This window comes from Harpia harpyja, chromosome 10 (genome assembly GCF_026419915.1).
Source record: "Harpia harpyja isolate bHarHar1 chromosome 10, bHarHar1 primary haplotype, whole genome shotgun sequence".
Lineage (NCBI taxonomy): Eukaryota > Metazoa > Chordata > Aves > Accipitriformes > Accipitridae > Harpia > Harpia harpyja.
The window spans coordinates 37,616,597-37,631,117 of record NC_068949.1 but is presented as its reverse complement, the minus strand read 5'-3'; the positions used below and the strand labels follow the sequence as shown (position 1 = coordinate 37,631,117).

Here is a 14,521-nt window from a genome sequence, read left to right as displayed (position 1 = left end):
TGCAGAAATTTCAAGAGCTGACTGAAGGGCTTGAAAAACAGCCTTGCAATGCAAGAGTGAAACAAAATCAGTGAGCTCCTTCAGCAAAGGAGAGGTGGAAAGTTTACTCAATTATTTTGACACCCAGAAAAACAGTGGGAGATTTACTCCTGTGATCCAATGGCTGGACACTCTTCTAAAAGATGCACTTCCTTGGAAAAGCTGTCCGGTTTGGTGTGTTCAGGACCAGATTGCACATGCATGGGAAAGGCTATCCTGCTGGACTTCTCTTGTCTGTCTTTGCAGCCGTAAAACATGCTCTGCCTCCAGATAAAATTCATCTCCTCAAATCCTAATTATATACTGCCTTCTCTGTGGCATGACAGCTTATTTCTGGGTCATTTCTATACAATTCTGAAGGACCAGCTTGGATTCATTAACGCAGGGGGGCAGAGTGGGGATGAGTACTTCGTATTTCCATTGATAGAAAAGAATGGCTGAATACCAGCTCAGATTGTAGGACTACGCTCTTTCCAGTAATAAACATCTACAACACAGCAGAGGAGAACAGATAAAATTGGTGCAGGGAAATGGTATACAATTCAATAAAAGTTACACGTTCCTAACTCTAGAAACAGATCACCAACACACTCAAATAGGTTTATGCATTCTGCACAGCCTTTAATGGCACTCTCTAGGGAAATGCATTTCCTAGATAAACACATTTTAAAAAGTAACACTAATTCTATACTGACAATTTTTGTGTGTTTGTTTTTAAGTAGAAAATAGAACTGTTACATATTCATTAGACATGGAACAACTCTAAGTGTTGTGCCACATCATTAATATTTATTTTTCTCTGTCTTTTTTTTTCTCCTGTAAAAACAAATACAATTTTTCAATCCATCAGTTTGCATTACTAAAATAAAAAGAAACAAAATAAAAGGACAAAAACCATGATAGGTGAAAATGAAATACATAAGGCCTTAATTCAGTGAGTAATAATTGACATAACTGAGTAAAACAGGGCGGGATTCCTCTCACTGAAGTCAAGAGAAATAAACATGCTGTAAGTTAGCTATGTACCCATATACCTCGCTGACATTTTCCACTGACTCTTGCTTGGAGGGAGGATTACTAGAACATTACTATCCCCTGTTGCCCACTCTATCTTTTGCTGGAGGTTAACAGAGCAACACAATGAGACATATGGTCTTCTCCTAACACAGTCTAGTTTATTTGCACAAAATTTGCACCATCGACACTTTACATGCCAGTCTATGAATGGGACAGATGAGATGGACACACACTTCTTTCTGCTAGCGCTGCTGGCGGTAGCCTCTAGCAGAGATGCAGAGCACAGTACTAGGAAATGGTAACTAGTAAATACAGAAGTTAAAGCCAGTAATCTCTCTGTACGAGCAGCAGCTGGGTGAAATTAATCACCTGGACAAGAAATCAACAGAGTCTGCCAGTGCCCTTTGTCAAATTAGAGCATAAAAGTAAGAAGAAACTGTATACAAAGCGATGCAGCAAAGCAGCAGCTAGGTTTAATGCAGCCTGGATAACATTTTACTGAAAGAGCAATCTGCATAGCAAAGATTACAGAGAATTAAACTTGTTTTCTAAATATATGTAGTGTTTGTACACAATGTTCCATTTGCACTGGGAATGTGTACTATGTACCTGCAGAACTTGAAACAGTATTGTTGACCCCTAGGAAAGCCAGCTGCAGGAAATGATTTAATATGAACATACCACTCACAAAAGAATAAGTTATGCTAAGGATTTATGGCAATTCAATATAAGCAAAACAAAACACTGCCTTTTGAAGGGCATCATAGGAGACTATCTTTTCAACTGCTGAAATGAAAATAAATGCCTTTTTTCACATCAGCATCCAGTAACAACCTCTCATGCATTTCCAGATAAAAGCTTCTTAAGCTTTGAAATGGTGTATTTAAGCTAATTGTTTCATGTGCTGAAAGAAACAGAAAAGGTAATAAAAATTGTGTCCTTTCTCTTTACCTTTTCTCCATTAGAATATTTAATGTATTTTCTTACATGATTACCTAAAATGAGTTCACCTATTTCAAAAATTTAACAACTGAATTATGCATTTACCTCTTGCCATTCCTTTTCTACGCCCCTCCTTTTAAGCTGTAAAATCATGTTCTGAAGCCACTAAAAGTAGTCTGACATCTGTGAAATGATGCATTTTGTTTTTAATGCATGCACTCAGCTGCAGATCTGTCTTTGAAGTACTTAATTCCAAAATATCTAAAATAATCCTATGTCCCATAGAAATGGCACTAAAGCATTCAGGACTATATCTTTTTTATGAAAAGGTAAGAAACGGACCAGACACACCTCACCCTCTCCGGTTCTACTTTGTTACCAGCTTTCCTGTCCCCCCAGAAACTACACAGCATTTTAGCTCCACGCTTTCCCAAGGCCTACATGTACCTGGAAAGGAATTCAAAAGCGAGGATGAGAGTTTTAGGATGAACTGCCACAAACATTAGGTAAGTTAATGGGATGCAAAGTAGAAAGGCCAGGCACAGAGCTGTAACCTAAGATGAATACGCTCATTTCTCATCCTACTCATTCCCAGTTATTGTTAACTTCTGGGACAAGCTACATAAGCCCTTCTACAGCCCAGAGTTTGAGCATCGGATTGTTTCAGCATCCACAACACACACAGCAATGTGACATGGGAAAGTTGGGGAGAGGCTGCTGCTTTGATTTAACGCCACTTCTTTGAGCTAGAGGTGAGGAAGGAAGAGGATTAAAGTCCGAGACATTCACACCCATAACAAAAACGTTAGGCTTGTCTTGGGCAGCCATGCTAATGCTTTCTCTGAGCCACGGCAGTGTCTCCAACACTTCCCCAAAAACAGAACTGGAAAAAAATATGGTTTTCTTCTTGCAATATAGTCCATTTTTTGTCCCGAGCAATGACACCATCTGCTCCCAGTTACCAGCTTCTTGCTTTGCCTGTTCAACACCTATATGATCTTAGCAGCTGATCTCAGAGTCAGTAAGAAAAGATGTGCCATCTCATCACCCAGGGTGGAGACATAAGCATCCAGATGACAAAACTGCTTGTTTGACATGCTCTTAAGTATTGGTGATTTACTTAATCCTTACTTAATCAGGTCTCACGAAGAAGCAAAATAAACCCATGGCTATTAGAAACAATGACTGCTTTTTAATACGGACAGTAATTTTGCCCAGGCTGGCTGAATCCATTCACTGTCTCTGTGACTTCCCTCTGGTTGTATATTGTAGTCACACTCTCACATACACACAAGTGGACTCTCGCTTTGTCTCTCTAAGGTCTTTTTAATGAAATTAATACTGTTGCCAACTGATTCCTTGACTCTGCCAAGTAAACAGAATGACCCTAGCCGTTAAAGTCTCAGAGCCATTCATGCTCAGAATAGCAACTTCACCATCTATTACACTAAAAAATAAAATCCTAAGGTTTTGGGGAGTTATTCAAAGTTTGACTTCTTTTTCTTCTAATAAACATATAAATCAAAAACAGAACTGCAGGGTAAGATGCTAAATGCTTAGTTATTGATGAAGGCGCTCCTAGAATATTTTGCTAATGGCTCAGACTTGATTAATATAAAAAAAAGGATCCTATTGATTTTGCTTACAAAACATTAAAAAAGTGCTCAACACGCTGGCAGCAGAAATATATTATGACGTGCATAGAAAAACTACCATTTAAATAAGGAAGAAAGAGAGCCAGCCAGGCAGAGACATTAGAAGGAGATAAATTATGAAGCCCTTGTCAATCTCATTGAAGCAGCACTAACACTAGGGCAGAGTCAGGGCCAGACTATGGTAGCATACTACTATGGACTAAAGATCACAAGTCCAAATTCAAGACAGACAATATTCAGCTCAAAAAGCGGGACACGCCTTTCTATCAGGAATTCTGTGAACAACACTCATTAAAATGAGACAAATCTTTCAGTCTTTGTCACGGATATATTTTAAATGGTAAATCACAGACATATGCATATTTTCCAGGCAGAGTAGCACAAAATTCCTATTAACTACCATTTGTCTCAGCTGGGCACTCAGTACTAACTCTTCTACTAGTCTCAGGAATATTGTGTACACACTTTTCCTCTCACTCTAAATAGCCCTTAATGTTGAGACATCATGACTGTCACCAATCAAGATTCAAGATCATGGGATATTTTGTTCTGGAAAAAACTATTTTTTTGTGGGTATACCACAATTCTGAAGTCTGGTATCTCAGGGACATGCATGCTAATAAGAACAAAGAAGTTAAAATGACTATTTCCCTAGGTTCCCATGGGAACACAACACTTACTTCCAGATCTGGATAGTTTCAAGATACTGAGTTAAACACTTACTAAAACATATCTAAAAAAGCTATTCCTAGATTTTTCAGTGGCTTCCCAGTTACTATTCACAGGGACTAATGGCTCAAGTGGCAGAGACCCATTAAAGGACAGGGGTACCAAGGAAAGAGCATGCAAGTGAGGCCGAGCACCTAGGAAAGATGCTGGTTAGTAGCCAGAGGAGTCTGAAAGTCTGAAAAGATAGCTCAACTGTTTCAGGCTGGAATGAGGCTGACAAGCATCAGTGGTCATAAAAAAAGCTGTTATTGCATAATTTGTTCATGACTTTATGCACTCTTTACACTGTGTCTTCTAAGAACACCTATCTGCTGTCTGCCATAGTTTTGCATGCTATCCAGCCATTTACAACTACAACCAAACATACTGGCTACCAACTTGGAAGTGAAATAGCTTCTGTTCAGTACAAGTTATGTGGGGAGATGTTTGTCACTAATTTGAGATAAAGAAGTTCTGCCTTTATTTCTGAAGATAACAGAACCTAGCGTTGGCGAAGATGAGAGGAATCCCAGGAAAAAAAAGTTCAGCTGGTGAAAGTCTCTCTACTTGCTACAGAGGAATAAAGGCATTGAGGGAAGTTGCATTCGTAAATTGAAAGATACCTCAAGTCTTTAGAAACACTATCTACCCACCTTATGCAGATTCCTGAATGCGTACAACTGCATTCCTTCTTTCCCTATGCTTTCCATATGCATTTAGGGCTTGCAGCCTGAACCAAAATTTGCTGATGTCAACAGGATGCTTTCTTTGGATTGCCATTTCATTTCTCTCGAGTGACTAGACTATAGAACAGATACTGTCTTCTCAGGATCACAGATCTGTTAGCAATAATTACAACAGACCAGTTGCAAGCTAACCTAAAAGCTGATGAAAATATAATTCTCCTTTTTAAATTAAAAATATCAGGGGGTCTTACATGGAATAGCAAGAAAGCCACAGTGAGCATTAAACAAACAGATGAGATAAAAAATGTGCTAGACACTTATAACACTGTATACAAATGTACCCTATTAATAGAAATATTTCTCAATTGCACTAATTTTTAAAGAAACAAATCCCTGTAGATGAAACAAGTAGACTAATAGAATTATATCTACTAGTCTATTTTTAAAAAAGCAGAAAGATAAATAAAATAAGAGCTTAATCTAGGAGACCACTGGGATAACATAAATTAGGTTCTTGGAAAAATACAGATTTAGACAATAAGAGAAGCTGTGTTTCAATCAAAGTGTTTGATCATTCAAGATAAGTATACTGGAAAAATGAAATTTTCTGCTGTATTTGATTTCTTTAGGAAATAATCTCTTTCTTCTCTGTTTCTATCCGAAGTACCAAAAAACCTACCCTGAAAAGAAACAACTAAAATCTCCCACTGTTCTCTTACTGAACACAACTCTCTTCTCCCGTCTCTGAAATTAAAATTTCTTACAATGGTTACTTCATCCATATTGTACATTAAATATGCTGCTGCTACAGTGCTCTAACATTTCAATTTGCTTGTGACATTTTCAACACTTGCTTAAGTTCTTTCTAAGAATATACAAAGAAGAAAACTGTTTACTGAACAATAAAATATAAATTCTATCCTCCCTCTAAACAAAAGCTTCATTAATCTTGCATAGACTTCAGTTTCTTATTGTATAGAAAACAAAAAAACCCTATAGATATCTGAAAAGGTATCCTGCAATGAGAAACTTCAGGATATTTATTTCATTTCTTAGATTGAAAGTAAGGGTGGAACTTGATCATTTCACATAATACCAGCACACAGAGAAATTGCTTTTTGTAAGGTGCAGACAAAGACATAAAATGCAGCATATGGGACACAGCTCAAGCAATACACACAGATGGCAAAAGTAAATTCCATAAGCCCTATGAAGGGCATAACAGTTAACTATACTTTAAATTATGGATGGTCACCAATTGGGACATTGTACCAGGATAAGATATGTACACCTGTAATGATGACTGCACTCTTCAGAACACTTTTTATCAAAGTTACCTTCAGGAATTGTTTATACTTGAAACTATTCACTTACACTGGTATTTCACACTAGATCTAGATTTAATGCATTTTGAGTAACATTTGACTGAAAGAATCTGCATAGGAAAAACTACAGTAAAATGGACTTTTTGCCTCAGTCTTAACTGGCAAGTGCTCCAGCCACACCACCCAAGTCACAGAAGGCAAAGGCAGGGACTGGGAGAATGAAGAACCACCCACCATAGGAGAAGATCAGGTTGAAAACTATCTAAGGAACCTGAAGGTACACAAGTCCATGGGACCTGACGAGGTATATCCACAGGTCCTGAGGGAACTGGCGGATGAAGTGTCCAAGACACTATCCATCATATTTGAGAAGTCATGGCAGTCCGGTGAAGGTCCCACTGACTGGAAAAGGGAAAAAATCACCCCATTTTTAAAAAGGGAAAAAAGGAACACCCAGGGAGCTACAGGCCTGTCAGTCTCACCTCTGTGCCCAGCAAGATCATGGAGCAGATCCTCCTGGAAACTATGCTAAGGCACATGGAAAATAAGGAGGTGATTGGTAACGGGCAGCATGGCTTCACTGAGGGCAAATCGTGCCTGACAAATTTGGTGAACTTCTATGACGGGGTTACAGCATTGGTGGATAAGGGAAGATCTACCTCGACTTGTGCAAAGCATTTGACACTGTCCCGCATGACATCCTTGTCTCTAAATGGGAGAGACATGGATTTGACAGAAGGACCACTTGGTGGATAAGGAATTGGCTGGACGGTCGCACTCAAAGAGTTGTGGTCAACAGCTCGATGTCCACGTGGAGACCAGTGACAAGTGGTGTTCCTCAGGGGTCGGTACTGGGACCGGCGCTGTTTAACATCTTTGCCGGTGACATGGACAGTGGGATTGAGTGCACCCTCAGCAAGTTTGCCAACAATACCAAACTGTGTAGTGTGGTCGACAGGCTGGAGGGAAGGGATACCATCCAGAGGGACCTTGACAGTCTTGAGAGTGGGCCCATGAGAAACCTCATGAAGTTCAACAAGGCCAAGTGCAAGGTCCTGCACATGGATCAGGGCAATCCCAAGCACAAATACAGGCTGGGCAATGAGTGGATTGAAAGCAGCCCTGAGGAGAAGGACTTGCAGGTGTTGGTTGACAGGAAGCTCAACATGACCCAGCAATGTGCGCTTGCAGTCCAGAAAGCCAACCGTATCCCGGGCTGCATCAAGAGAAGCGTGACCAGCAGGTCGAGGGAGGTGATTCTCCCCCTCTACTCCACTCTCGTGAGACCTCAACTGGAGTACTGCATCCAGCTCTGGGGCCCCCAACATAAGAAGGACATGCACCTGTTGGAGCAAGTCCAGAGGAAGGCCACGAAGATGATGAGAGGGCTGGAGCACCCTCCTATAAAGACAGGCTGAGAGAGTTCAGGTTGTTCAGCCTGGAGAAGAGAAGGCTCTGGGGAGACCTTAGAGCAGCCTTCCAGTACCTAAAGGGGGGCTATAAGGAAAGCTGGGGAGGGACTTTTTACAAGGGCAGGTAGTGACAGGACAAGGGGTAATGGCTTTAAACTGAAGGAGGGCAGATTTAGATTAGATGTAAGGAAGAAATTCTTTACTGTGAGGGTGGTGAGGCACTGGAACAGGTTGCCCAGAGAAGCTGTGGATGCCCCATCCCTGGAAGTGTTCAAGGCCAGGTTGGATGGGGCTTTGAGCAACCTGGTCTAGTGGAAGGTGTCCCTGCCCATGGCAGGGGCATTCAAACAAGATGATCTTTAAGGTCCCTTCCAACCCAAACCATTCTATGATTCCTGGAATGGATTTTAAGAAAGCCTTCAAGCTCTGACAGTCCTGTCACCGTGGTATTTCAGGGTTTGATTAGCAGCTATAAATAAAAAAAAGAATTTTTTTTGGAGCACATTTAGCAAACCTTAAGGTTTATATTTTTTTTTTTAGAGGAATTAGTAACAAAAGCTATATTGCACCCTGCAAGTTCTTTAAAAGTTTATGAAGATTTGACATCAGTGGCAGACCCATTTACAGTGTGCAACAAGGGAAATAAACAGATCAGGAAACAGCAAGCGCTGGACATTTTCAGTACATGTTCTAAACCCAGAAACAAAAGAACCATTTTTCTTGCACTGCAGTTTGTCACCCTCCCGGTACAGACTTTTAAATTTACACAGGACGCAACACAATCCAATCTTAAAATGTCTCAATCATTCAGTCTTTTTCCTTGACCCCACGTATCACTTATCTTCACAGCTCACAGCAGTTTCACCAGGATGCTCTGTCTTCAATTTTTTATGAGATGGCTCTCCCGGGAGAAGAGACGTGCAATGCTCTAAGGATCGTGCAATTTCATCAATTGTCCATTTGTCTTCATAAAGGGCATGCTCCTCTAGCGTAAATGGCCCATGTTTGGTTCGGGTCAGCTCTTGCATAGTGGCACAGGTAGAGAGTTCTACAGTAAAGGAGAAAAGAGGATTTAGAAACAGTGCATGGTCAAGTTGACCTATTTGCAACTCACTTAAAATGTATTTTTACATGTAGCCTTCTACATTATTCTGCTTTGTTTGAGAAAGAAGCTCATGAAGATTTATCATTTATATCTTCTTATATTTGAGCCAAGGAAGTCCTTTGATTTCAGTAGATCTCCAGTGTAGTAAAGAGTTCAAAATCTGACAGAAAGTTGTCAAAAGGTTTTCCAGACTTAAATCAGAATGAAAAGAGAGGAAATAATGACATAAGACATGAGCAGAACATTCTGTATTCACAAGCGACACAGAAGACCATGTACTATTTTTCCACAGACTTTGAGGCCTTAGCACTTCTTGCTTTCAAGAAGGATTTTTAACATTTTTATCCTGTGCTGCCTATCAGGACAATATAAACTAAGATAAGCAAAAAAAAAAAAATTAAACAAAGGCTCTGATATGATAAACAAACACCAGTAGGACAGCATTACATAATGATGGGCTACAAAACATAACAGCAACCAGAGCTGACTTGTAAGTGCACAGGTATACTAAAATACCCTGTCCCATCCTTTCTGATGCAGGAAGAGTTTTACTGCATTTTAAATTTTGGAAACCAGCTGAGGATAGACTTTATCTTGGTTTGTCATTAAAGGACTAAACATAAGCCAGTATGCTCAGAATGCAGTAACAGAATCTTTGACTTGCCTAAGCACAAATAACAACATTGAAATTCATACGGTTATCCCACATCACTTGCTTTCTTGATCTGCAAACGTATCATTTAAAAAAAATTTGAAATGGATTATCTATTCTCCATCATGCGGTTTGATAGATACAGAGAACAACACAAATAACCCTGTGGGAAAGCAAAACCATTCACAGTTCAGGTAAAGGAGGAAGAAAACACCAGAAAAACCATCACAAATGTAGAAGTCTTTCCAGCAGGTTTATTATGTGCATGGTAATGTTCTGTGCAATCTGTTTTCAAAATGTGATGAGTAACGTTTAAAAAGACAGTATCTTTCTTCTTCTTCTCACCCTTAATCTGAGTTAGCTTTAACATATGGAGGAGAGGGGGAAAAAAAAAATCCCCACCTTGCCTTGTATTATCTTGCTCAGTGCTATTACTTGCTCCATTTTTATCCCCCAGCCCCCAAGGTCCTCTGGCAATTATTCAACCTTCATTCCCTCATGCTCCCAAGGAAAATACCTTAGTATATAAAAACAAGTGATAGCACTACAATTCTGCAAAATAGCACATAAGTCTGGTCACTGGAGACACAGAAAGTGACAAAATTCTTCCATAAACAGACACATTTGTCCCTTAAACTGTCATGAGTTTTTTCATGCCTACCTTTGCCAATGTCACTGACCAGGCTCCTGACATAAAAGCCACCACCACATTCAACATCTGGAATGTTAACAGTGACATGGTAAATTGCCAGTGCAATGTGAAATCTACTTTACGTAGAAAACATGCCCCCACATAAATGTAAAAATGCACTAAGCAAACAACCCAGTGATAAAATATTTATAGGATGCAACATCAATTATTCATCCTGTAACATATGTGCGGATGAGATTGCTAAGCTAGACAGGAGGGAAAGCAAATACAATGGCAACTGAACTAACTCACTAGAAATTAAATACTTGCTGTGGTATGTTAACAAATGCTTCAGTCCTATTCATTTTAAAGGTTTCAGAAAGTTGTTTCATATTTCTAATGATGATAACAAGTTATTTCAAGTATAGTCTAAACTATCAATGCTTTTAAGATACTGCACACAGGCAGCTCCAATAAAATTTTAAAATTCACCTTCCACTTTCCCTGTTCTCTCAGCCTTTCCCTTCCCCCTCTGCCAGTAATGAGCTGCTAGTCACCCAACCATAAAGTAAGGACTGAAGTAACACACCATTGAGTTCTATCACTCATACCTGCTCATCATATAACATCTGGTCCATAACAGGACTATGGGTCAACTAGGTAGCTGATCAATGCAAGGCATTATCTTGACCTCACAGTACCACCAAACATTTAGAACAGTCTTTCTGGCTTATTTATTAATGTGCTTCTTAATGTAGTACCCAAGTTTCTTCATGTATGACAGAAGGAAGGATAAGATCCTGCATCTTCAACCGAGAAAGAGGCCTGACAGTAACTGATACTGCTCCTTGCTGCACCCTGGGAGAGATGCCAGCAGGCCTGGGCGTCTGGACAAAAGAATGGGCAAAGTGAAGCAAGCAGACCTGAGAAAGGAGGAGTGACTTGGAGGTTGCGAAATCATGGACAGATGCAAATAATCCCCTGACCAGCCTCTCAGAATTTTCCCTCACAGCAAGATTACATATAATCAGCTTAACTTAAAAACCAAAATACAGTGCTTTTACTGCAAAGAGAAAGTCTCTGCACATGGGCTCACACCAAAATAAGTAGCTGAGGGAAATGAAACCCACTTCACTATCTTACTCCCATTCTGAGTATAAATAAGCACTAACAAGCTGGGAGCATCGCTCTATGTAATAATCTGTGGCCTTTACCCAGTGTGAACAGCGGTGGCTGGAACTGTTGGAGAGAGAGGCTGTACACTCTTACTGGCCGAGCAGGCTTTGCCTCAACTGCTTCTCCTCTCTTCATCAGAGTTGATAGCCTTTCTCCATCCTTCTTCAAAGCAGAATAGCTGATCAGATAGAGCATGAAAATGTGTGTCATACGGTTGTAATAGAACAAGCTTCCCATCCTCCAGATCCTGTTAATACTATACTACAGTAGCATACATTTTACCCTTCTAATCCTCTCCAAGTGCTCACAAACAAAACAAAACAAAAAAAAACCAAAACCCACTATCAAGTGCTTCTGAAATCTTTTGGACACAGAATCATCTCACTTGCCAGCAGCTCTATAAACTGGAAAACAAGAGATGGTCCTTTATTTATCTCTTGCTGTACAGATTTAAAAGTGTTTAATCACTCAATCTGTAGTTTATGAAAACAAAAGGTTTCTATAAGGGGTACAACACTTGCAGCTGCCTCTAACATACTGTCTCTCAGAAGTCTGCAGGGCGTACTCTTTCAGTGTTATGTTGAGCTGAGCGCTGGGAGCTGCTCAGGCAACTCCTTTAATTCTGCCTTGCATGTTTACTCATGTCACACCAGGGTCTTCCCTGAACAGCAACTGCCAAGTTATGCAGCTTTGTTCTAGGGTGTTTAGCGGACCACTATAGAACAAAAAAAAATAATTTCACTGATTACATGAAACTTTACCCAAAGCTCCAACTTTGGTCTTGACAGAAAGATAACCATAGAAAAATCAAAAAAGATCTTGCTCAAATTAGCAGAGGGCCATTTGAAACAGGTCACATGAAGCAGAACACCTAATGAATTACTGACCTTACAGTGCTCACACTGGAACCGCAGTAACTGACCCATTGCAAATGCAAAGGAAAGCACGTTAGCTTAAATCACCATAAAAGCCATCTGTCACAAGCTAAGTGCTTGCACATTGCCAGCTACTATGGCTCACCTGACTAGAAGAAATTTGTTAAGCTACGGAAGCTCAGTCACTAATCACTCATTCATACTCTAAGTTTTCAGAAAACTAATTCGAAGTCATTTAAGGCACTTCCACACAGATGTCAGTAAGCCTCCTCTTACCCCACAACTAAAATTAAAGACTCAGAGCTTTGCTTTCTAATTGGAAGACTGCATAGAAGCCACCAAGCCCTGAAAAGCTCTTTAAGACTGCTTTGCTACTTTATATAATATTTATCATAAAAAAAACAGACTCCAGGTTACCATTTGTGCTTGATGTTCAAATGGGCATGACCTGCAGTTGCAAATGTTAAATACCTAAGGCTGCCTTGCCTCTACTCTCTTGCCAAAATGCATCTCTCTATTTCTGAGAGAACTGACTTCTGTTGGCAAGTCCCAACAGCTGAACACAACTGCCAAGAGTGTCTGAATATTGTGGAACTTACAGTGGAGGAACCTGCATTATGTCCCCTGTGAACTTTTGCAGCACATTTTCAAGATCTCCTTTTGTTATCTGGTCTGTAGAAAGAAAACAGTAAGTATGTTAGCATTGATTATTCACATGGCACTAATGGCATCAATCACGTTCTGCAAACAGATAGAAGGAAGAGTTCCCTCTCATCTGAATTTAGACTGGGTGAAAAACACCAAAGAAAAGAGATAAAACCCAGAATGTAGGTAGGAGTGTGAATTATCACAAAGAGTGGAACAAACTGTCCGAGGTGATTAAGACAGTCTGGTTGCTTTCAGAAGGGCAGAAATCCCAATATACACAGTTTTCTTTTGCCACTTCTCTCTCGGGACTGCATATCCATTTTTCCTGGGAACTATGCAAAAACTACAAAATTTGCCCTATTGTAGTTTTTGTTAAAGGACCAAAAAGAATAAAATGCTCATCTAACCTTGGCAACTTCTCTTTAAGAGTACCTAACTGTGGGGAAAAGTACAACGGATTATTAGAGAACAAAAGCATCGTGGGTTTTTTTTCTAGTAAAGAAAAAGACTGCATCTGGAATAACACATCAAATTTCTGTATCAAACAACTAACCTGCAAATGCACACCAGGGTATTGTTATATATTAAGTAAGGCAATTTTACTGAGGAAATCCTGTAAAATAAAGATAGCTGCTTTAGGCAATCTACTCTCTTTTAAGAGTACACATACAAATCTGTCCCACTTTTATTAGAAGGCTATAACCTAAGTAGCTGATTGCATTGGTCCTTTGGAATACTACTCAACAGAGATGACATTTATCCCTAATTTGTTTATAGAGAGTACAGACATAAGATCTGTAATCACAATGCACTTCAGTGCATTTCTGCTGTCTAGGACTTGACTAGTCCTGTTTTTCCTAAGTTAAATTCAATTAGTGTCACCCTGCTAAGTCAACACCATCCTGGAACATAAACCAACCAAATTTATTTATTAAGTCTTCATTATGTTTTGGAACAGACCTTTACTTGCAAATCTTACAAAACAGACGTACTTCATGCTGTAAGTAAAAAAGAAGAGATTTCTTTCCACCGCAGCTTTGGAAGATGGCAATGTGGTACCTCACCTTTGCAAAGCACACTTTAGAGCCTCAAGAGCAGATGCTGTCCCTACGCCCCAGCAGCTGTCTCAAGAAGTGTCATTAATAGCAAAGTTGCAAGGCACAAAAGTCAGTCAGGGATGCTAAGAGAGAACAATGTACATCAGAATATAGGGTAGGAACAAAAAAAAAATCAATTGTATAGTAAGTCTGGATCTTCTTCTGAAGAGCTTCTTATATGGTTATTTCAATCTTCTGTTTGTATTACTCTAGTTTAGCAACATATCACAACAAAACTACGTGGCAGAAAGTTAGCATGACCCAGCTCTATGCTGGTGATCCTGCCAGCCTTCTTGTAAACCCCAGGTTGCTTCAGGCTAGAATTTTGTATTTAAGATCTAAGCTTAAGTGTCACTTGGGATTCTCTTTCAATTTTCACCCCATGAACTGAATTTGTGGCTAGGGCATTTAATGAGACACCTGAGTTCAGTTCCTGCTCTGATCTCATATTCCCCTGATTGAGAGGTTACATCTAGCCTCTGACGAAATCACTTATCTCTGAAAAACAAAAAAAAATTCCCCATGTGAGGAATGATGTATTAAGCCATTAACA

At 39.7% G+C, this 14,521-nt stretch overlaps 1 protein-coding gene across 2 annotated transcripts in view; it reads right to left on the bottom strand.

Annotated features, from left to right (window-relative positions):
* Positions 1 to 1,507: 1,507 nt before the first annotated feature.
* The window catches only part of TRUB1 (TruB pseudouridine synthase family member 1), a 36,560-nt gene continuing 23,546 nt past the window's right edge, over positions 1,508 to 14,521 (bottom strand). The window contains exons 5-8 of one of the 2 annotated variants that reach the window (XM_052798395.1): positions 12,823 to 12,895; positions 11,387 to 11,526; positions 10,203 to 10,259; positions 1,508 to 8,832 (exon numbers count right to left, since the gene is read on the bottom strand). In XM_052798395.1, coding sequence (XP_052654355.1) covers positions 8,618 to 8,832; positions 10,203 to 10,259; positions 11,387 to 11,526; positions 12,823 to 12,895 — 485 coding nt within the window. In that variant the 3' untranslated portion in view covers positions 1,508 to 8,617. The remainder of the gene's footprint in view (positions 8,833 to 10,202; positions 10,260 to 11,386; positions 11,527 to 12,822; positions 12,896 to 14,521) is intronic. The other variant, XM_052798396.1, reaches the window with a different exon arrangement.